General features: G+C 36.6%; 1 protein-coding gene across 1 annotated transcript in view; it reads right to left on the bottom strand.

Moving 5' to 3' along the window:
* GPC5 (glypican 5) overlaps positions 1-24,864 on the bottom strand; it is a 615,376-nt gene that overhangs the window by 476,154 nt on the left and 114,358 nt on the right. Inside the window, exon 5 of the mRNA XM_063392300.1 lies at positions 22,376-22,501. Within this exon, the coding sequence (XP_063248370.1) occupies positions 22,376-22,501 (126 nt within the window). The remainder of the gene's footprint in view (positions 1-22,375; positions 22,502-24,864) is intronic.

Here is a 24,864-nt window from a genome sequence, read left to right as displayed (position 1 = left end):
AAGGAAAATGAGTTTAAGAACTGAATCTTATCACCCAAGATTTGCTTGTCTGGCTTTTGTAATTACTGACTGATAATACCTTCTAGAATGAAGAAAAACTTACAGCTTAAAATTTAAATAATAATAGCAAAATACAAAGAGTATTGTAGTGGACAAGACCCCAAAAAGATCTTAAATTAATAAAAAATATGGACTAAACAAACAAATACAAAAATTTCAAAATCTGAAGATCTCAAACAAAAAAGGATTTTAATAGGAATCTTTTGAGCACATTTTAATATCTCAGGTAGATTTTTTGTGTAAAAGCTTTTACCCACACTTTGACAAATCACCATCTTCAATGTTAATATTCTCAAATATGTAATTTGGGCATAATTTTCCATTGCTAGCAATTTTTCAGGTAATACCTTACTACTCTGTAAACTTCATTCCCTGCACTTACACAGAAAACACTTAGGACCCTTTTAAAGTTTAACTGAATCTTCATAGAGTTACTGCACTTAGTATTTCTTTCCCAAGAAGATGGATATTTAAATTCCCTTATTTCTGTGTTTATTTTACCTGCCTTCAAAGACCCTTCATCTTTTAATATTTTTATCCACAGTAATTCAGAAATTCAAATTAATAATATGTACGCCACCTACTTATTAGTAAAGGTTCTGAGAAAAACTCATATTGTTCTCTGTGACAGCAAGAGCAAATAGGACAAGATTTCAACAGAAAGAGACACTGAGCTTCAAAAGGAAAAAAATTCTAACCCGTGAATTTATCATTTTAATCACTTCCAAGTCTCCTTTAGAGCTCACAAAATATGGAGGTCATGCTTTTAAAAAAAGTTTGAATCTTGATTTTGATTATGACAAGACTCAATACAATAAAAAATATTCCTTTTGTTAACCAAACATGCATTGTAACTAAACAGCTCTTGATAATTTAATGGTATTTGGGTCCTGGAATGGATATTTAATCTAAAACAAAAAGAAGAAACTTTAAAGTGCTCTAAAATGGCTTTGACAGATAGCAAAATAGGTATATTTTAGATAAATTCAACCAGCTCATGCCACATAAATATGATTTGATAATGGAAATGTAAACATTACCTTATTGTACCCAGCTTGCCTTCATCATGTGTCTGATACTTGCACCAGACATCACAGGTGGTTAATACAAGTGCAGTAGAAGGAGTCACAAATTAAATGACAGAGCTCTGTATCATTCCACTTCATGTTATTTACATTTTTCCCAAGATTAGGCTTATGTACTCAACAGAAATTCTTTTCCCTATCAAGTGTACTCGACCACATAATCACAGTGAGGTACCAAACGTTGCAGCCATGAAAACAGGATCTCCAAATGCAACAGCAGAATGAACACTGGTAGGTGTGACTTCATATTTAGCTATGCTGCTGCCAGGGAATGGCACCTCCACACAGCGCAGGGCAGACATGACAGCTCAGCTAGGAATATTCTGCATTGCAGTCTTTAAGCAGGTAAGATATGTCCTGGAAGAGTTTCTTTAGTTTAGCAGAACCACACACAGGCTAAGGGAAGATGATGGCTTCCATATGGACACGCTGTTCAAAACCAGGAATGGACATGAGGTACATAATCACAATTTAAAAGTCAGGTAGACGGTGGCACAGGAACAGGACACAGACTCAACATTCTGCAAGCTGTGTAGCAATTTCTGAAGCTCAGCTCCCAGGTATGACACCTTAAAGACCTCAAAGTAGGTTTAAAAATATTTTCTATTATTTTCAAAAGCCCTGCTTAACATGGGAGAAAGCAAGAGAGAGTAGACTCTGGTCAGTTCACAGATCTGCTTGGACAATTGTCATGGGAGATGGTTCTGGGGAAAAAGCAGGTCCAAAAATATGGTTCATCTTATCCAAGCGTGAGAACAGTCCACTTTCTTATCCAGGAAATAAAGCAAGGGAGACAGCCAGCCTACATGATGAACAAAGAGCATTTGACTACCTTCAAACACAAAGTGAAATCTGTAGGAGGTGGAAGCAGAGTCAAGGCAACAAGGACAAATATAGAGATGGGGTGCAAGGATGGAGGCAAGTCAAAACCCACCTGGAGTTAAACCTGGAGAGAGTCATGAATTCTAAGAAGGGAAGTTTCTACAGGAGCATAATAAGAAAAAGAAAGCCTAAGGAAAAACTGGGACAGAACAGAAACCAGAACCTGAGAAACTAGCCCTAGGTGATCCTGCTCTGAGCAGAGAGCTAGACTGAATGTTCTCCAGAGGCTCCTGGAACCATCCTATGACTGTGTGACAACCCCAGCATACTCACCTGCTATACGGCTGTAAAATCCCTGAGCCAAGGCAGACTTCAAAGGACTTTGTGTCCTGTTCATCAGGAATCATTGGCAGTGCAGGACTCCTGCTCGCTTCTTCTTTTCCAAAGGAAATGTGAAGAAGTAACTACAATGTTTATCCTAAAGCAGATAAAACCTTTTTCTGTCCTGTGCAAACGCCTATGTAATAATAACTGATTAACAAAATACAGCAATTTGCACCTTTACTGTTGTGCATATCAGAGAACTTAGAGAAGACTTCTGCCTTTGCAAGAGAGAATGCCCTTACCTATTAATACCATTATGGAGATACTTAATTTAATGTGGAGTAAATGGAGTGTTGCCAGAATAAATTAGATGGACCTGAGATATGTGACACCTCCACAAATTACCAATTACTTTCTCATACATAACTATCATGATTTATCTCTGACCAATGTTACTTCTTTCTGTATCTTTCCCATGGTAATCTCTCTCTCATGGTAATCTGCTCTCTTTTCTGTTTTTATAGCAGCAATGGTCAGTATTAAGCTGCCAATATCATAACAAAATGACACAAAAGAACTAACAATTAAACAGACCCCAAACTCTGTGTGTGTGCACAGCCCAACACTGCTTTATAACCACTGTGTCACACAGCTCTCAGCAAGAACTTGCTCTTTCCATGCCCTGCTTACCCTGGCTGGCCACGCTATTCTGGCTGACCCTTCCTTTGTCACAGAGTTGAAAATACACAACAGTTTGTCATCCTGTGACACATGCTTTCCTCTTTCCCCACAGCATGTCTCTCTTGGAATACATTCTGACTTTGATGCAGCATGGCTTCTTCACCTTTCCTTGGAGAGCTGCTACCTAATCAGCTCACCCAGTAGGCACACGACATTTATTTCTGTCCAGTTATAGTTGCTAATTGAAGTTTTCCCTATTAAATTTCTTGGGGTTTTTTCAGATATTTTCTATGCTATGCTAAGTTAATTTAAAATTTTTACTGAGCCATTAGGGATCCTATCCAAATACCCAAAACCCAGAAACCACCAATGCTGCATCTTCCATTCTATTTCAGGGTGCCATTGGTCTTCCACAGCTTAACCTGCTCTTTCTGTCAGTAGCTTAACAGTTGAATTACAGATTCAAATGAGAAAAAAAAACTTGTACAAAACCTATGCTAATTTTATATTAATAATAGAAAAAACTATTACAGAAAAAGTTATTATTTTATAGAAAAGATTTTCCATTTTGACAGTAATCCCAGCTCTTACAGTCTGACTGAGTGCCTGACCTTCATTTTTTTCCTGGAATAGGCCTTTTTATAGCTTGTTTCTAGATAGCTACAATGAAGAAGGGGAGCAAAACCTGCAATTAATCACCTTCCTTTCTAGAGATCAGAAAGGGGTCAAGTGTAACTGTTCAATAACTGGACAAGTATTTTTAAATAAAGAGAATTAATGTCTTTATTTTCTGCATGCTGATATCAAAATATATTTGAAAATTCTTTAAAAAATCAGCCATATCTATGAAATGCAGCAGCATAGTTCTTTCTGTTTATCATTAAGACCCTTTATACAAAAATAAAACTTGTCATCCCTTGGTGAAAAACACATGTGTATTATTTGAGTGACTATGCCACTCCTAAAGTCTCAGTCAGTCTTTGCAACAGTTTCAGCATAAATACATTTTTATCTAAACACAAACACGAACAGAAATACTACAGTTACTGATTCCAAAAGTAGTGCTATCTGGTTACCATACATTTAACAAATAAGTCTGCCAAACAGAGAGCATACTCCTCAAAAACTTCATTATCTAACATCCCAGCTTTTCAAGTACTTTTGTGTGTGTGTGTGGTTACACACATAAGTAGTTCCTTTGATTTCAGCAATACTTCTCTGACTGCATTTACCTTCCAAAATGCCTTTTTCTTGTCTGAATTAAGGAGATGACAAAGTCAAGGGAAAGGAAGACTGCAAGAAAGATGAATCAGAAGGATTTGGACAAGGCTTTCCATGCCTTCATGGGAGAAAGGTGGCTGCTTCTCCAAAAGAGCTGCTTAGAGAAGAAGCTTAACTCAGGGCTCCCAATCACCTTCTTGCAGTCTGTCCAGCCCTGGCTGCTGTTTAGGAGATTAGCCTATGAAAAAGCCCAAAGTCAGATGCCTAAAGCCCAGGTTAAAACCATGCTCCATTATTCCCAGCGTTTGCAGACCAGGAACTTAAGCACATAATCCACCATGTTGTGACAGCATTAAAATGTATTTTTTTAGTCTCTAAATACACTTCCCTGACTAGACCAGAAATCTAAAGTAGCAAACACGAAAGCTTCATCCACAAGATATCTTAGACAGAAAAAGGTTCAGCTTTCTTTCTCTCCCTAGGCCAGGCATGCAGAGATTCCAATTTGAGAAACACTTCCATTCAGCTAGAAAAATATTTCATAATCTGTATTTGTGGTGATAGTAGTAGTGCTGCAGTCAAGCCTCAAGACACTTTCTATAGCTAAGAAGTACTGAAAATCAAACTACTATGATATTAAAAGTTACAATATTAGGCAATTTTAATTAATACATGTTGTAGATCCAACAAATTTGCTATTTGGTCTTTAATATGTGAAGCTGACACACATGCACACATATATGTGACTGACATACCTAGCTAATTAGGTTTTTGTTGGCAAGTATCATGTTAGATTTCATTTACATACTATGTCACATACAGTGATACAATCTTTTGAGTCTGCTTGGAGAATACATTAATGCTGTCAGTTTACAGATTTTCCTTTTTCCTATCCCACGTGTCAGCATACACACACAAAGAATATAGGTGCATAAGTCAGGGTCCTTATCTTTCTAAAAGAATCTCTATTTGTCATTATGCAAAAAAGAAAGTCTTAGTAGTTGCCAATTTTATCATTATTTCTTGTGGCTTAAACAACTGTTGTAAACAATTACGTATTTACAATTTTTAACCATTGTGTAATTTTAGCCAATTGCTCATTTGTTTTGCTGAGGAAAATGATATAAGATAAAAACTTACCTAACATGCAAAATGTGTTTGCCCTCAAATTTTCAAAATTTCTGAGACATAAAAAAGCCTTTTTGTTCATGTCTTTGAAGACTAATAAAGGCTTTGAAGACTTTTCTCCTATTTTCAAAATACTTTTAAATACTGACATCTCCCCTTATAAGCATAGGCAGGCTTTGCAGTCTTCAAAATTGACATTTATTTTACCAGAATGCTTGTATTGCACAGGTAAAAGAACAAAAATATTAAGGAGAAACTATTTCATCTGGATTAATCCCATTTAAAATGCTACCTTATAAATAAATGGGCTTCAGTAATCAGTCTTTAATCCAAAGAAACAAACAATAATGATGAGTTATATTTTAAATTCCTTCACTAAGCAGTATATATAATTCAAATCTGAACATATCTGTCACTTTACCTAGTCATCCATCACTTGGTGATGAAACTGAAGTGTCCCTGACTGTGTACAATTTATTCAGTGTTCCAAGATTTCAGGCAATAGGATAAAACCATCCTTCAGTGTGAGGTTTTTTTTCAGCTCTGAAGCAAACACTAGGGAGTTTAATCCACTGTCAGAGACATTTGCCCTTTCAGAAAGCAATGCAATCTCTAAGACTGCAGAAATGCAAAACAACTGTTTCAAAACAAGATGAAGTAAGTCTTGGTAGTTTTCAGTAGTGGAAGAAAATCAAATCTAACCTACCAAGATCATTTGGCCACCCTTCTGTGAATCCTCTGCATTTCTTCCTTTTCTCTGTCTGTCATGGAGTACAGCATCACATTGTTCATTTGATTTGTCCCCTTTTGTTTATTTATTAGTGTTGGACCAGATAACCTTTCGAAACTGCTTAATGGAATAAGAAAACTAGGGAATACACTGTCCTCAGACCCTCCCCTTTCAAGTTCATGTTTCCTCCAAGAGTCAAAAATTTCTGTGCAATTCTGCTGAGATGATCCTTTTATTCTAGATGATCACATTGGCAGGATTTTGAAATACATCTGCTCCTTAAGTATAATAAAACGATAATGTTGAAACCCTATAAATCAGTAACCACCTGTAAGATCTTGAAAATTACATTATTTCATACCAATAACAACTTTGGTTGTAAAAACTGTAATTTTTAAACCAGTTGTCCTAGGGTGACTTTATGACGCTTGTATCTCCAATTGTCTGTTCTGTTTGTGCTGTATATTGAGTTCTGTGCATTTATGATGGTTCTGAGAGAGAAGCAGGGAGAAGGAGAAGAGTGGAGTTTGTTTTGGAGAAATGGCCTGACTCCTCCGTGTGCTGCTCCTGGACTGTGTTCATCTGCAGCACGGACAGACAGCGAGACAGAGATCTCCTTTGCTTTTAGCTAGTTTTAGCTAGCTGAGGCAAAGAGGCTTCCTGGACTGGTTTTTCTTTTTCTTGGGACTGTTTAAACCTGCTCTGGACTGAAAAACCCAGAGGAGCACCAGGAGCTTGCACCTGCGGCCCACCAGGGCCTGGACCTCGGCACTTTCCAGCAGTGCCGAGGGACTGATAAGAGACTGAGAGAGCTGAGATACACCCATGGCAAGGACTTCCTGAATTTGCCATCTCACTTCAGAGCAACAAAAGGCTTTATTGTTTCATATTATTCATTCATTATGCTTGTGGGCACTTTGTTAAGTAAATAGTTTTTTCCACTTTTCTCTGAGGAAGTTCTTTTCCCAGACCAGTTGGGGGTGGGGCCGTTTGGGTTTGCCTCCCAGAGGGACCCCATTAGGGGGTTTCCTCCCAAATTTGCCCTAAACCAGGACACCAGTACAGATATAACAATTGCTGTTATAGCTCCAGCTATTTCAGAATAAATGCCTAATACATGAAGACTTTTCACTTTATGTTTAAAGGATCCATTCTGCTGCAGGCATCTTTACACCCGTAATACTGTACCCACGCTGAGTGAGTAACTGTACCCAGGGAGCAGAACAAGGAAACCTTAATAACAGGCTCAGCAAGAGATCTCAGTCATTCTGATATCCTTTTGTGCAAGATAGGCTGCGAATGCATAAGGAGCAAAAGCCACAAGTAATTTGTAGTGTTTCACAGTTACATTAACACCTCTAATTGTAACTGACAGGGCAATTAAGGCTGAAAAACATCCCAATACACTGCTTTGTACATGATGATTGTCCCACTGAAACAACAGAGCATGTACTCTGTTTGCAGGAAAAGTGTTTCACTTTATTTTCTTCCACTGAAGTAGATGTCCCAGTTCATCATGCCTCATTAGAGGTTTGTGTTGCTATAAACATGATTATTTCAAACAATCACAAGCCTTCATATCAAGCACATAATTTAACAATTCCCTTCTCAGTACAAGTGTCAACAAGGCTCTTTTTAAAAAAAGAATGTTAATTGTTATATAATCCATTAAAATAATGATTCTTAGAATACTGAACAGGCAATGTAGGCTGAACACAAATATAGCACATATGGACACTTCTTTTTTTTTAATGAAATCCAGACTATTCACCTCATATGCTTGGTTTTAGCAGGTTTTGTACACTGTTTTCCCTGCCTGTCTCCCTTCCTCCCACACACATGCACAGCTCCCTATGGTGAGCCATAACAAGACAAGTTATGTCCAATATTCACGAATAGCTAAATTAAGTAATGACAAATTTACAGATTTCTTTTTGGCAGAACTTTATACTTAGCGCCCAATATCTACACTACAGATATCTGTAGGGGAGAGTATATTTGATCAGATCTATTTTAATCCCAAGATTCTGAATGCCCATTAGTAATCATGTTATCTTCACCCTGAGTAATCTTCAGGCACACTTTACTGTTTAGTTTCATCTAAAAGGAATCTTGTTTATTTGGCCCAAGACTGTTCCACAACATGAACTGAAGTAACTATAGATGACTGAGAGATTTATGTCAAAAGCACATTCCTGATTCAAATTACAAATTTACAGTAGCAAAAATGCTACTGTAACATGCATCTGTATCTGAGTAGAAATACAGTAAAAAGCCCATAATTCAGGAGGAATGAATCCCTCTCCAGTTTCTGCACATATAGTCAGGTTTTAAAATGTGTGGGACTTTTTTTTTAGTCTGAGAACTTTCCCAAATCTAAGCTGCTGTTTATTTTTCTATTATTTGTTATATGCATCTGTATATCAAACATTAATAATAACTAGTCACAATTTACACACCTTTGATGATAGGATACAACCTCAAAGAATATATAAGAACAAAAATAGTCTGAAAGCTGAATAATGAAGTAATTAATTCCAGAAATTAAATAAAATAGAATAATAAAATGACTGATCTTAGAAAAATATTCAGATCTATATCCAAGGTATGACAGAGGTAATTTTAAGGGTAAGCAGTGGATTTCAGAGTGTGCTTTTTTTACCTCGCCCAAACTACACTCAAGACTGAGCATTGAAAGGAAGCAAAAAAGGACATAGCACAAGCCAAAACTGTAATTGCAAATGTCATGGCAACATATGGGTCTTTATGGACCTGAAAAGAAAAGTGAATCCATTAAGATGACACCAAGATATTAAGAAAGCTGAAGAACCTGACATATAAGGAGAGGATGAATGAATTGGTTTTTATTCAGCCTGGGAAAGACCAGGCTGAGAGGGGATCTCCCCATACAATTTATAAAAATATCTAAATTATAGGTACAGAGAAGGAGGGTATAATCTTCTCACAAGGACACACAGTGATGGAACAAGAGCTAACATGCACAAGTTGCTCATGGGAAATGCTGTCTAGATACATGAAATTGAAAAGCATCCGAACAGCTGAACATTGGAATAGGCTGCTATAAAAATTAGCAAAGTATCTGCCATTGAAAATGCTACTTATCTTGGCAGTGTCCTGAATATTCTAATCCACAGCCTTGACTTGTTACAGAACTTGTACCACCAATTCCAGAGGTCCCTTCCTAATGCAAGCTTTTCTATGTTTCTGAGACCTGACTAACAATAGAAATTCTACACACAAGGTGAAAAAATAATATCTTTCTTGTTCCCACTGGAATCCTGAAAACAGCAGTTCATGCATATTTTTACCTTGAAAATGATAAATAATAGCATGTTTTTTGGTTTTCTTTATTCACACTACAGACAATGAGAAAAATACAGAGACATAGGTTTTATATCCTCCCACATTTCTGCCTTATCTGCTACAACCTGGTTACATCAGTAAAGTCTTGATAAAATGAAAATGCTAATGTTAAGAGGGCTTTAAAGAAGAACAACTTCAACTTATGAAGAAAATTTCACAAGATGTCTTAACACCCTCCACAAGCATTTGTGGGCAAAATCAGCCCTGCTCTCCTCTCCTTTCCACTCTTGATAAAGTCTTTGGGGGAAGAAATGGAAAAATTGAGATACCAGGTAGTAGATAATGAGGCTTCTATTCAGCTGAAAATATGAGGAACAATTGAAGACATTGAGTTTCTGTTGTTTTTAATCTTTCTAAAGAAAGGAAGCACTCTTTGAGATTGTTTGCTTGGTAACTTGGCTTTTCTCACAGCAATGGCCTACTACAAACTTCCAAAGATAATAGAATAACCAAATATCTTTCTCCATTTGTAACTGGTCTCCTCTGGACACTGTTAGGGTTGTGGATCAAGGCAAAGTGATGGCTATTCAGGGATTGCTTCTGATATGGAAACAACTGGTTGTTGTCTGCCATCCATATTTCTCTTCCTCAGAGTCCTTCCTTTTTTTTCCTGTGCTCTAATTCAACCTTCTCTTCTGTCTTCCTTCTGCTAAATACTGAGTATTTCCTTATGATACACTACGTAAATACCAGTGACTGCCAAACTTGCCTATAGTAGCTTTGTACAGCAATTGCAAACACTTAGATGAAATAAGTACAGAATGAGTCAGAAAATTCAGTAATATGAAGTGAAAAACAGGTTTGGAGTTTGGGTGGTTTGTTTTTCTTTCCTCAAAGTTGTGAGCTGCTTGTTTAAACATAGCTAAGACCAAAAGACGTTTGTGTTAGAAGAGATTTTAACAGCCCATGGCATAACTTAAAGGAAGTGGGAAATAAGACAACTTTTTTTCTGAAAATATAAGGCACTGTTGCAAATCACAGCTCTGATCCACTGCCACGTTGATCAGTTTTTACGTTAATGTAAATGGAACTGCAGTGTTATTCCACGTTATACGGCATTAGCACACAGGTCAAACTCAGCAAATATGTAGAGAGAAGGGGCAAACACCAGAGCAAGTGAAAACAACAAAAGCAATCAATGTTTCCCCAAAAAGACCACCCTCAAGTATTTGCTTGCAGAATAAAGGGCTACTGTGCAGGGGGTAAGAAGTGGTCACAGAATCAGCCTGCCAGAGTTCAAGAGGTGTTTGGACAACACATGGGCACGTAGCGTGATTCTTGGAGTGTCCTGCACAGGATCAGGAGCTGGACTCGACGATCCTTGTGGGTCCTTGAACTCAGGACAATCTATGGGACAATCTATGACTCTGTGACAAGGCTTCTCACTTTTGGGATTGTGACTAGGAGAAGTTACAGTCTTCTCCACTGGGTGGCAACGTAGGATACAGCAACAGACAGAGCAGCTCTCTCCGCAGGACCACCAAAACAAGGGATTTTTCTCCTGTTGCCGTTTCACTATGCAGTGCTGTGAACACGTAGGGGAAAGGAAAAAAAAGGAAAAAAAAAAAGGCAGTTTTGAACACGGGTAATTGATTATGGGTTAATCAGACTTGGTGCAGTTCAGCAAGTATTACTATAACTCCCTCCCAATTTTTTTGGGTTTTTTGATCATAATAATGTAATGAAATGTAAACTAAGGTTATCACTAGATGTGCTGGAAACCACTGCTGATGTCTCATAAGTGGTCTTGCACACGATTCATGGCTACACTTCTGCAATTTTTTTATAATGAATGATTTTTAAAGTAATTTGAACTAGTAGCAAGAAAATGTAAGACACAAATAAGGTTAAAAAAACCCCAAAAAGACAATGTCTCTGATTTCTTTAAAATACAGAATGTATTTTCTCTGACAAAACTCCCTAGAACATAATTACAGTGTGTATCTGTACCTCTTAATTGCCAGCAGACAGGTGAAGGTGATGGAGCATTACTCTCACATCCACACAAGTTCAAATGCATAAGCTCAGAATTATTTCAAACACACATATAAATGAGAAAAATTAACTTAACACACTGCCTACTTATCAGGAGATGTTTTTCTAGGACATGAATTGTTCTGTACCTAAAGAAAGGTTTTGTTCTCTATGAAATTATTATCTATTTTATTCAAGGCTTATTTAATACTTACAGAAAAGGCGGGGGGGGGAAGGCAATGTAAATTCCAAATAGTTAAAACATTTTGGAGATTGATGCAATTATTAGAGAACACTGCTCATCTGAACAACTGTATGATCTTTTTACATATGGCTTCTCCTCATGCATTCTGGTACAATTTGTGTACACAGCTGAGACAAGAGTTTTTCTTGTCGCGAGCATCTGCTTGACTCGTTGTGTGTGCTGCACCTACCACTGTGAACTGTTCCAATGGCACTGCTGAAGCATCTGCCACACAGGCGCTCTCTACAGAGGAGCTCAGAGCCTAGAGGAATCTAAAGGAAGCAGGGAACAGCAATCTATCTGGAGTCCAGAAAACCTGGGGGTTATTCACCTTCTGATAACATCTAAGGGTGTTGCACAGTGGTGCACTTGTAACTACAGCTCCCTAAGGCAAAGGGTAGAAGTGACCCATTTCTGTACTTTCCTCGTGGTAGCTGTGAAATATGCTCTGAATTATCTCTGTAGGTTTGTGGTGATTTTCACTGGGGTAGAGCTAATTTTCTTCACACTGGCTGGTATGGGGCCATGTTTTAGATTTGTGCTACACAGGGTTGATTATATAGAAATGTATTTGTAATTGCTGAGCAGGGCTCACACCGAGTCAAGGCCTTTTCTGCTTTTCCTACTGCCATGATGGCAAGGAAATTTGGGCTGCATGGGAGGTTGGGAAGAGACAGAGCCAGGAGAGGGGACCCAAACAAACCAAAGGGATATTTCAGACCATAGGACATCATGCTCAGTACGCAGAGTGTAGAAGGAGGAAGGGGAGTGTTTGGAGTGACGGTGTTTTGTCTTCCCAAGTCAGTGTTACACGTGATGGGGCCCTGCTCTCCTGGAGACAGCTGAACACCTGCCTGCCCATGGAAAGCAGTGAATTAATTTCTTGTTTTGCTTTGCTTGTGTGTGTAACTTCTGCTTTCTCTACTAAACTGTCTTTATCTCTACCCCCCTGAGTTTTCTACCTTTTACCCTTCTGATTCTCTCCCCAGTCCTGCAACTGGGGTGCTGAGCAAGCAGCTGCGTGGAACTCGGCTGCTGGCTGGGGTTAAACCATGACAATCTTCCCTCAGGGTGCAAATGTTTTACCATGTTTTAGCTTACCTGCTCTTGAGGGCAAGATTCAGATGATCTAAGCTACATAACCACTCTGTGCTGCATGCTCCCAAGTGGTTACAGTGGTTAGAAACAGCCAGTCCACTAGCACTAGATAGGATGTGTCTCTCTCCATTGACTGCAGACTCAAGAAGTCCAAATCAGATGCCTGTGTTTATAGCTATAGATGTCAGCTGCATCTCACCCCAAAAAATGATGTTGTACACTCAAATTGTTGTATACTTCCTCATGTACTCAAATATGGCATTGTCAACATAATACAAAATAATTAAATATATGGATTGAAACATGAGCTAAATTAATTTTAATTTTAAATTCCTCACAGGTGTCAAGGTAAATAAACAACTTCTGGCTGTTTGATTCAACTCTTTTTTACTATAAATATATTCCTTTACTAAGCAATTAAAATTACATAGAGGAAGCAGGGCCTAGTTATCAGCTCTTGAACTGACTGGTAAAAAATTCTCGTTTGAAAAACTAATTCTCTCTGTATTAAAATATTTATTTGAAATTAAATTATTATTGTAAATCTCTGTGAATAGAGTCTGTGCTGTCAAAAGGCAAGGCAGGGCAAGGGCAGTCTTCCAGAAAGAGCTTTTGTTGGGTTTAATCATAGTAAAAACTTTTCTGTACTAGAAATATATGTTGTCCAGGGCCAGTAATATTTGTCTAGAGATTCTTGTTCAAAAACTTCCTATAATGGTTAATGGCATCTCTATCCATTAGCTGCTGCCTTGTACCCCTGCACCATTCAGTGTTGCTCTTCTACCATTCAGAAATTGCACTGTGTTAACTGACAATGTTTAATACTTCTCACTGCAAAATGAAACATCCTTATATCAGAAACACTGTTTTGATTTTTAATTAGTTTTTATTTAAGTATCTTCTGTTCAAGGATTTCAGGAGGCACTACTTATATAATTTTCTTTCTTAAGTAGACTAGAGCAAGCTGTTTTGATGTTTGCATTTAATAATGTTAGCTGTCTGCTGTGCTATCTTTGTAGAATCCAGAAATACTTAACTAAACAATAATAAAATGCATTTTTATTAGATGTAACATAGGCTAGGCTTGTTACTTCATCTATAACTGTTGTACTAATGTGTGATTGAGATGTTTTAAAGACATCAGAGTATGACAGTGAGACATATTAAATAATTGTTCCTAGATTGCTGGGAAACTATTTTATACAGGAACATAAGAATCTTTCAAATGTTGTCACTGTCATATTTGCAAAAAGGACATGAACGTATCAGGCCTTACAGCACTTCATGAGAACTGTTTTAGAAACTGTTAATAACAGTTTATAGTAACTGTTAATAAGAACTGAGGTGCCTAGAGAGACTGTGGAGTCTCCCTCACTGGAGATATTCAAGAACTCTCTGGATGCAATCCTGTGCCGTGTGCTTTGGGAGGACCCTACTGAAACAGTGAGGTTGGACCAGCTGTACCCCTGTGGGTCCCATCCAGCCTGACCCGTTCTGTGATTCTGCGGCTGAAGACTTCAAACCTGGAGCTCTAGATAGCATAACGCCACTCACCAATGAAAACAGGCTAAGGAAACAGGGAAAATTAAAAGAAAAGTTAATCTTCTTTTCATAAACACTCTTATTCTCTCCAAATCTGTTCCCAACTTTATCTTACATTTAAACTGAAACTTCGAGAAACTATGTGAAGCACAAGGTTTGGTGCCTTTTTCAAGAATATGTTCCATCCTTGACCTACAGTACTGAGAAAGAATTAAACTGATGCTTTGTCTTGCATAATTATTTTATACAGCTTAGCTCAGGGGGCTTAATACATCCCTTTGGCCAGAAGATCAGTACTAGCAAAAATAGATCAACAGTGTTATATGGTATTACATGCATTCGCTACATGGATCAACATGGGTACCTAGTTTTCAAGTGAAATATCCCAAACAGACATAGCTGCTCTGGATCAGTCTACAACCTGTAATGTTTAGTCTTTAGGTTATTTTGGTTTCTTGTCTCAGCATAGATACTTTGTATTAGCTTGAGTTACTAGGTATTTTAAACTTTGATAAATTCTACCAGTACCTTTAGACTGATGCCCTTTACAGATAAAGGAGAAAAACAAGTCCTCCTAGGAAGCTCTATCCAACTATTTGGAAGATTAAACTAATTGCATCCTACAAGGGTCCATCTATATCTTCACTGAAAAAGAGGCCAAGAGGCCCATTCAGACATGCATTTCTTCACACAAATACCCGGAGTATATAAGAATAACACAATACAACATAAGTTTCAACGTGGCAAGCTCTCATTAACGTAAGATATAAACGTTTTTAACATGACAGAGACTCACTCCTGAGGCGGAGAAGCTACATCTTATTGCACAGCAGCTGTACACTAGAATGTAACCCCCTCCATCCAAGGTATTTTCTCAAATATGCACAAAGATTCCCAACAGTTTGAAGGAAGGTCTTGCAGACCTTCTAGGAAGGTCTAGCAGAGATATCTTGTTTATTCTGAATGAAAGAAAATTCATTGTGAGATTGGACTGGCTTTTATGGCTCTTATTTCCTTTCTCTGTCTCACAGGTATAAAGCATGCTTTTAGGAAGAATCTGCACAGTCTCCTGTTGCATGAATGTAAAAATTTAGTTCAGCTGCTTTGACCTGTTCTTCATAATAACTTCTGACATCTTAGGTGCTACCTGAACATGAAAACCTTTCATATTTGGATGTGACTAGTCACATTAGTGCTTGACTGCATCATTTACTAAGGCTGCAGCATGGCATATATGTGTGTACCTATGTCCTTTTCACTTGCTTCAGACTTGCTTCAGTCTTTTTTCAGAGAGAAATGTCACAAAAGCACTCATAGCAGGTAGGCATTAACTGGGCTGCCTCATTAAATTTCTGTGTGGGATACTACACTTTAAAAATTAAAATTCCTTCTGAATTAAAAGTAGCTTCAGTTTGGTTTATTCAATGAACTGAGAAAAAAATGAGCTAACATCACTGATTTCTAAATTCACAGTCTTCATTAATGCAGCTTCATTTTCCTGAGAGTCCACATGTGGACTAGTGCTAAAAAACTCTGACCCTAGAAATGCAGTGTTACAATGCAAACAGAACAAAATAGTAATTTTAATGAATATAAGCCAATTTGTGCTTCCAATCATATAATTCTAAAGGAATACAAGTAGAAGCTCAGCTGCTAAAGAAGATACGAAACCATAACTTTCATTAAGAGGGACACAATATTTTGAAGTACATGCTCATAGACTCTTAGTTCTAAATGGTAGATTAGTTTTACTTCATTAGAGAAGATCTAATGATTTTTTTGACTACAAAAGCAGCAAGAAAAATTTGATACAACTGGAAAGAGTAACATTTATTTCTAGAAATATAATGAATGAACTCATTTTTGAATGCATTAATAAAACTATATTAATATCAATTTTTATCATCTATATTATATAAATGACACTAAAAAAATCAATCTGTACACATAAAAATCTTTGTAATATTCATCAAACTAGGACCACATAAAGAAAATTTTTCTTATATAAAGAAAAACTTTCTGCAAACTGCCACAATTAGACTCATAGGAAAAATTAGTGGTTTTCACATAAGACTCCCAACTGATTTCTAGACCTTTAAAGGCACCCCCCGGCTTGAGTATCTATGTCATTTGTAAAAATCAAAAAAGTAAAACCCTCAGCATAATCTACGTTTCAATAGCACACTTTCACAGTCAGTGCAGGATGCTCAATGAAAATCTGACCTATAGCTGTCAAGAGAAAAAGTCTTCAGCAGATGTTACACAATAATATGAAGGTTGAAAGGAACATCTGTAAATGCTGCAGTGCTCAACATCATTACACTGAAGTTTCCTCTCTGGGCTGGTAAAGTTGCAGAGCTTATAGAAAACTGCTGTGGGCATTACAGTGAAAGAAGACCTCCTAGACAGTATTTCACAACACAGAATATTATTTAAATAATTTATTGAGGGCTGCTGTATTAAATTGCCATGGCTAGAGGTGATAAATAACTTGGGTTTAGAAATATAAAATATTTCGGAGTATCAGTGTGTGAAAGAAGCCCCATCGTAAAATATCACTTAACTTTCAAATAGTAAGAGAATCTGTATCTCTAAGTTGAATTCAGTAAGTTGAATTTCTTTTATAAGAACTTCAATGGAGCATAAACTTTCTGTCTAGTTTGCATAATCTACTACGATTCACAGTCACTTATTCTACGTAACGTTTATTTTTGAACTATGCATCAACTCCTGCATGAGTTTTCCTTGGTTTTAATATGAACGTTTATACAAAAAGGAGACAACAGATTTTTATTTTTATTGCCTCCATTCTTTAATGTTATAAAGTGTAGTAAAATAGTTCTGAATTCACTTGGAAAACCTTTTAAGAGTCATCAGATCATTAATATTAAATTTTGCAGCCTATTTTTCTATGGGTAAAATGAAAGGCCAAAATCTTCCAAGATGAAGGTACAATGATGCAATAATTCAAACTCGGAATATTCTTTTTTACTGTTCTTTCTCATGCCTACCTTTGAACAGTCTTCTGTGACTTCTTTGTAAGTGCTACAGTTTATTTAACACGGCGCTAAGCATGTTTTTAATTTTAAAAGTCAATACAATTTGTAAATTATTACCAACCTAATAGAAATTAATTCACCCACTGTCAGAACCCTTCTATTAGAGCCTCTGCTGTGCACAACAAACAAGGGCAATGATTCCAGGGCAAACACTACAAAACATGATATATTTGCCCAAGCAAACAAAAGGAAAAGTAGAACATTTATTCTGAGGTTATCAAATGCAATACATATTTTGCTGATTTTATGTAATTAAATCCATTCCATCCTGAGGCGACATGAGATGTATCTAAGCATATACCAAGAACAGACATTACCAATCTCACAGCAGGAATGACTTTTATTGTTATAATTAATGGCAAAATAGGGAAAAAAACCCACAACTACTATAAATTAAGGGATCTTATGGCAATTCACGTCTTTTCTACACTGACACAGAAATATGTATCATAAGCCCCTCTTAAACTGACTTAGTGCTTTGGTATCTGAAAACTTCTGGTTCTCTTGTTGTGGAAAGCTGGTGGTATGAAGATTTTTGAGTTCATGGGAAGACTGAATGTTCACAGTTCTGGGTCAGGCATTTGCAAATTTGCATGTTTTGAGGAAGTACAATCTTACAGGTGTTTTTTCTCTGTGATCTGTCACTGGCCCTTGTTGGTAGCAGCCTATTAGTAAGAGCCATAATGGACCGTTCCTACATTTTAAGTTGCTCAGGCACATCTTCTGTATAGGTGTTGAGTGGTGCCTTTGACAGCAGTTTACATTTGTCCTTGTTTTAAAAAGAGATGATTAGTTCAAATCAATAGAAATATTGATTTCAATATAAATCTGTTTATTAATTTCCCTTATATCACCATTTATCTTCTTTTGTTGAGTAAGAACAGGAAAAAGATTGTAGTGGTTTCAGAACATTTAAGAATCAAAAGAGAAAATTTCCCCACCCTAAGAGCTGTACTAAAGCTAAGAATTTATTTGATGAGAGATGCTTATTATAATCACTTTTTAACAATTTGCTCAGCAATTAAAATCAATCATGCTGTTTAATTTCTCTTAATTTGGATATTTCAGATATGTGCTTTATATGAAACTCTTCCTTTAAAACTTGATTAGCTGTTTTTAATAATCTCCATTACTCCTGAATCCTTCAACACACAAACTACTACTATTTTTTTCACTCATATCTATTTTTATTTCTGTTAAATCGCTGGTTTCAATATGTACAGTACATATTATGCTCTCCTCTGCGTATTTTTAATTTATCTCTCTTCGCATTCTAGCCAGGCTCTCTGGACAACCAAAGTTGTATAAATGTTACTTAAAACTCTATGTTTGTGAAGTGGAACAAACTCACTCTATTTGTACAGCTCCCGCTATTTGAACTTTAATGCTAAGATGCCCACTGAAACTCCAAACTCATATGCTTTAGTAGTGCATAACTTATTAATTTCAATTCCTCTTTTTCCACTAAACCTAAAGAATCCTATAACACTAAATTCCAGGTACTTCATCACAACACTCAGCTGTGGCTTTGAAAGTGAAGTTAGAATTTCAATTTCATGCTAGACCACTGCAGTCACACAGTTGGGTAAGGCAGGGGAGGGGTTCAAGACTTCTCTGAGATGTCTTGTCCCTCATGCTGCAATGACACAGACCTCACTGATCCTGTCAGGCATGAATGCAGGAATGTGGGAATTCTGGTCTGAGGTTCTGATGAAAGCATGAGCCTATACTATGTGAAATGCTAGATCCAGAACAATTTCTAGAATTGCAGGATCAAAGGCCATATTTCCATGGCATTGTGACTTGGGGAAAAAAAAAAAAAAAGTCATAAACCAAAAATGGAACAGCTGAAGCATATGAAATGTAAACTGTTAAGTAAGCTTTCATTTCAATAATACCCTTTTTCATTTTCTGACCTTTTCCCATCCAGGCTTGATAATCTCGTGGATAGCATTAGAGAAGGCAAAGGTTATAAGATTTAACTGATATCCAATATTGTCGGTGTTAAAACCCTTGAAATGCTTCCTTTAGAAAGATGCACAAAAAAGGAAAATGAAGAACTGCAAAGATTTTTTTTTTCCCCATTCATCTGTCTTCTGTCTCCATGACTTTTTGCTACTTGCAGCTTGAAACACAGATACAGCAAGCAGTCTAAGCAATCTCCTCAGGATCCTGATACACCAGCAATACATTGTTCATTATATTGTTTTCTCATATCAAGCCTGAATTTCAGTCATCAGCAGCTAGCCATGGCACATGTTTTTGAAACAGAAGGCAAAAACAGATGGAAATAATGAGAAATCTCAAAACAGATAAAATCTCTTTGTCTTTAACTAATTTGAACACTGTAGACTTTTCCCCATCAGTGCCACTGGTGAGATGCACTGATGAGTTCATCAATATTGTTATTTATTATTATACTACTGGGAAGGCAGGATGAGGCGAGAAAAAAAGAGTGAAGAGGGTGAGTGTACAGGTTCTTCACTATTTAGAGAGAAAAGCAGTAATGCCTGCTCAGTCATTATTGCTCCTAAAATGTCATAGTATCCTAGGATCATGACAATAGAAACTGAGCAACACAGGATTTAGATAATCCTAGATTCAGAATCATAGGGCTAGAGGAGATTTTAAGAAGTTATCCAATTTATCTCCATATTTCTAAGAAGAATCTGCTTTTGTTGCATCATTTCGCAGTGCCTGCCTTGCCTATTTGTAAAAATCCTTCTTTATGCAGATGCTGGGAAACAAAACTACTTATTTTTCGTCCTTGTCACTAGAAAACTCTTGGTAATGTTTAAGCAGAATATATTTTAAATGTTTGCTACGCATCCCAGCCATTATAAAAGCATACAATAGACACTTCTTCCTAGGTAATCACTTCTGTAATAATAATGCTAACAGTAAAAATCCCCTTATCTTGGTCAAAGTGCAGGACAGCTTTTCCCTCTTCAGTTACAAAAGAACAAATATAAAAAATAAAATTGAACGAAGGGCATTTTGACTGAATAAGAATAAAAAATGAAGGAGTGGAAGAGGACAGATCTGAGTGCCTTCATAAAGATATTGAAACAGGAGAATATCTATGCAATAATTAGTGTACAATCAGAGGTCTTGAGATTTAGGAACTAATCTGCAGGTCTCAGCTCCATTTGATAATCTAGAGCAATTCAGAGTTTCCCACTCTTCTGGTTTTAACCATCATTCTGTACTTCTATTTCCTAGCCTCATCTCTTTCAGAAAGATGGCACTGACATTTCCTGACCAAAAATATATATACCTTGATATATATACAAAGACAAAATATTTTAGATAAGGAAATTTTAAAATTAAACTAATACCAAAGTGTTATTCAGTACTTTTAAGAGTGCTTTTGTCACTCATTATATCTTGGGGTGGATCCAATAATAAATATATTGTATGCACGTATATATGCACATATGTTTATATAAGCATATATATAGCGCATATATATATATATAACATATATATTAAATTACTTTTTTAAAACATTATGAATTTAGAAAATTTAGAGAATGTTTGATTTCTTTATCAGGACCTCAGTGTCTAATCAATCAAAATCAAACAGTACAGTATAATAGAATAAAAAATGTAATCGTATAATCATATAACATAATCATGGATAGAGTATAATAGTACCATATATATCATAATAAAGGTTTGGAAATATCTAATATATACATAGTAAGTATATAAGAAGCCAAAAGTAATGATAGAAGAACTCTCTTCTTAGGAAATCTGTAATTGCAAGACCCTCACTTTATATTGTTATTGAAATTATTGGTTGGAATACTTTAAATGAACCAGGGAATGGTCAGAAAAACAAAAGCAAGGAGGTACAGTTGAGATTAAATCTCAAATACAGTTACCTAAAGAAGGAACATCTTCAGAAGACTGTTGAAATCCTTGGACAAAGGTTGCCAGTGAGATTGTCAAGGGGGTCAACCACTCACTGGACCTTTAGTGACGCCAAAGCATGGAACAGCCCAGGAAGATTAAAAAAAAGTGGGCCTGTAGCTGCTTGCTAAAAGGGTATCCATTAAGTTTCCTTAAATATAAATGAATAAATGACAGTTCCTACCTAACTTTTTAGAGATACCTAAAGGTGTGTATTGTCCACTGCTCTCTCTATTTGCTATGTCACACTTTACTAACTCTCCTCACAGCCTTCTTTGATATGACCTTTGATACTACCTACTAATAGACAATACATTAACATCATGACTTTTATTACAAATAACCGCAACAAACTTTTCATTATTTTGGTCTCTGTCATCAGGAACAGAAGGGTTTCCTGCTCAGAGAAATACTTCTTTTGGTGATCAAAGCAATAAAGCAAAAAAACATAGAGATCAGCTCTCTGAAAATCTTTCTGCAATCCAAAAATGCTAGTGTTTTATAAGCTGTGTACTATATTGACATACATCTATGACTGTAGCAGTTTTTTATCTCCTCTTTGCCACTGCTGCTGAATGATGTCTCCCAAGCTGCTGCATATATAAAAAAATAAGTGTTTCACTTTTAAAATGTTTTATCCTCACGTTTAACTTTTAGTTCTCTCATGGGAAACCATATATATTAAGAGATTACTTCATACTTCCCATCTAGAAAGGGTTTTAAGCTTGAGTCTGTTACCACACATTGCATTAAAAGGAGCATTTTATAAAGACCAAGCTCAAGCAAAAATCCATATTCTTTTTGTCCAACTGTATTTTGTAAATGCTAATTCAGCTTCTTTTCCAATATATGTTTAGGTGCTGCATATTTGAAGGAAAAATGTCTGAAGAAAGCTGCATTTTTTTTTTAGTTTTCCTAAACAGAGATGCAGAGAACTTTTATTTACTGTGTACAGCTGAAGCCTGAGAGAAGGGAACCCACGCTTATTTATTTTTCAACCTGATCCTGACACGGACACAGGGAGGTATCATACCTGACTCGAAGAGAAGCTGTTTCAGCAAAACACGACTTATAACAGAAAAGAGACAGAAGTTAGCCAGAAAGCTACCTTCTTATTACATCTTCTCCATTCCAGCAGGGGAGCCCATCGGCAGCTGCCAGCTCATTCCCGCACAGCTGATCCGCCAGGCTGCCGTAGAAGGCTCTGTAGAGCCGGAGGTGGCTGACAAATTCCCTGCATGCGGGAACACAAGAGGTAATTGTCACTGTCAACCAACAGCATTGAGCCATCTTGCTGCTGTGGATTTCTAAAAGACAAGGAATATATTTATTCCATTACTCTCCACTGGTTCCAGTGATATTTTAGATTGATCTGTCAATAGATGAGTTTGATATTTTAGATATGCTTCATGAGTTTACAAAGTTGGTACTCCCACTGGTCAAATTAAAAAAAAAAAACAAACCAAAAAAAGCCTGCTTTACATATGCTCTGGAACAGGAACTATCTTCTTTCAACCTGAAATCTTCTTGTATTGCAGAGATACAGTTTGCAATGCCATAGTTGGACAAATAGACAAAAAAAATGCTCCAAAAAAAAGCAAAGCAAATAAAATATAGGTGTCTCTTGTGGTGAAAAATGTAACCAAAAATATGTATTTTATTTTCATCTGTTGAAACTGGTTGGGAGATATTGTTCTTGATCTCTTGTAACTCTAGGGGGGGAAGAGGGCAGATGCCTCCTGTTAATGGGACACCTGATAACACCAGATAAGGCAGTGCCTTCTTATCTGTTCCTCCACCCATCCTCCTCTGAGGGACATCACCTGTGAATGGGCCATTTAAGGCCTCTCACATGACTGACAACATCACCTCATTCCATTGTGAGATGCTCCACCCAGTGGGAGGAGCCAAACCCTTTCCACTGAGATAAAACCACCAATCGCAAACTCCAAGGGAGCCTGTTTCCCCGGGATTCCTAGAGGGCAACTGGACCCTTTCTTGAGGATCATCTCTATTCCAATGTATCCGCATCTGTCACTCTGGGAGGACTTACTTTGGGCTGTTTCCAACACCCTGACCAACAGGGTGTCAGGTTTGCATTCTGATTCTGTCAGTGGTTTTTTGTACTACGGCATTTATCTTATTTTATTTTTACCCTTTTTTCTTGTTTGTTTCTTCTCTCTCTATGAAATTGTGTTTCTGACTTGGCATCTCACTGGTTTTCCTTTCAAATCAGTAAAAGGTGCAAATGAATAAGTCTCCTGTTTTTCAAAAGTGCTCACAAGAAGTCCCCTACATATCTTTACAAATACGACAAAAATGTTTTTTAAAGTTATGTAGTAGGTCAAGATTTAGGTAAAATGGGTTTAAGATGTAGGTGTTAAGTATTTAGTAAATATTTAAATAACTGTCTGAAGGATTGTATCAGTTATACCATGTGCTGTGCTGGCAGGTTATAAATTATGTATTGTTATTTTAAATAATTTTCAAGACGCTCAGAGGTGATGGTAAGGCTTTGTACTTAATTCAAAACAAATAAATTATGTTTAAGTTGGTATGTTCCCAACAGAATTGTTAAGATATTTAATATAAATTGTTTGTTTGTGTATTGAAAATCTCTTTCTGGGAGAAATTTTCTTGGGAAAAATTAAAATATTATTCATTCTGGAATGGAACATGACACAATACTGAGTTATCTATGACGTGCAGGCACACAGAAAAGCCTCACCAAATGCTGTACTCATTGCTCTGTAACCCAGCCAGCTCCACTTTACGTTAACTTTTTTTATAATGTCTGGAGTTGTGAAAAAGTATCAGAAATAGTATATACATTTCCCTATATTTAGTCACTATAGGACTAAAATTCTATAGGGAATTTAATTGTTCAGTATTGTTTATTTCAAATTAAAACAGATAAAACATCAGTGATTTATACGGTCCCTCATTTAGAAAGCCATACATTCTTTCGTGTAATAGGGCAAATATTTTACACAAACTATAGTGGTTTTGATTTACTTTGTCTATTAAATGTGATGTGAGTGTTCTACTAATTCTAAAACTGCAGTTCTGAAAAATCCCATGTAAGGTCAATTTTGACTATGCATCATATAATTGCCTATGTGCATAATGTTTTAAATGTGACCTATCAACATTCTCCTAGCCATGAATAGTCATATCTTTTATTTCTCCACACCCAAAATTGAATCCAGTGTGCACAGAGGGTTTGCAGTTTCCCTCAAAATGCCATTGAGTGGATTGATTTTGATTTTGTCTATGCTTTATGTTTACATTGTAGGTGAAAAATAGTGTTTAGAGAGTCCTCTCAAAGTGAACAGTTGGAATTTCTTCTGAAGAAGAAATAAAAATAAATAAACATAGCTGTCATAATATCTTGTCACAAACGGCATTCTAACACAAATGTCATTCAGTTTATTAGTAAATACATCCTGAGGCAAAGCTACATTTAATAGAGAAGTAATACCTGATTTCAGCCCCTGTTGATGTCTGACCAAAATAGTTAGAAGGGCAAATGGTATGAATGTCAATTTTTACATGATCATCCTCTAGACCAGGTAGCATGTAATTATAGGCAGCAGA

This window comes from Prinia subflava, chromosome 3, assembly GCF_021018805.1.
Source record: "Prinia subflava isolate CZ2003 ecotype Zambia chromosome 3, Cam_Psub_1.2, whole genome shotgun sequence".
Classification (NCBI taxonomy): domain Eukaryota; kingdom Metazoa; phylum Chordata; class Aves; order Passeriformes; family Cisticolidae; genus Prinia; species Prinia subflava.
The sequence above is the reverse complement of the archived record's forward strand: the minus strand, read 5'-3'. Positions and strand labels throughout refer to the sequence as shown.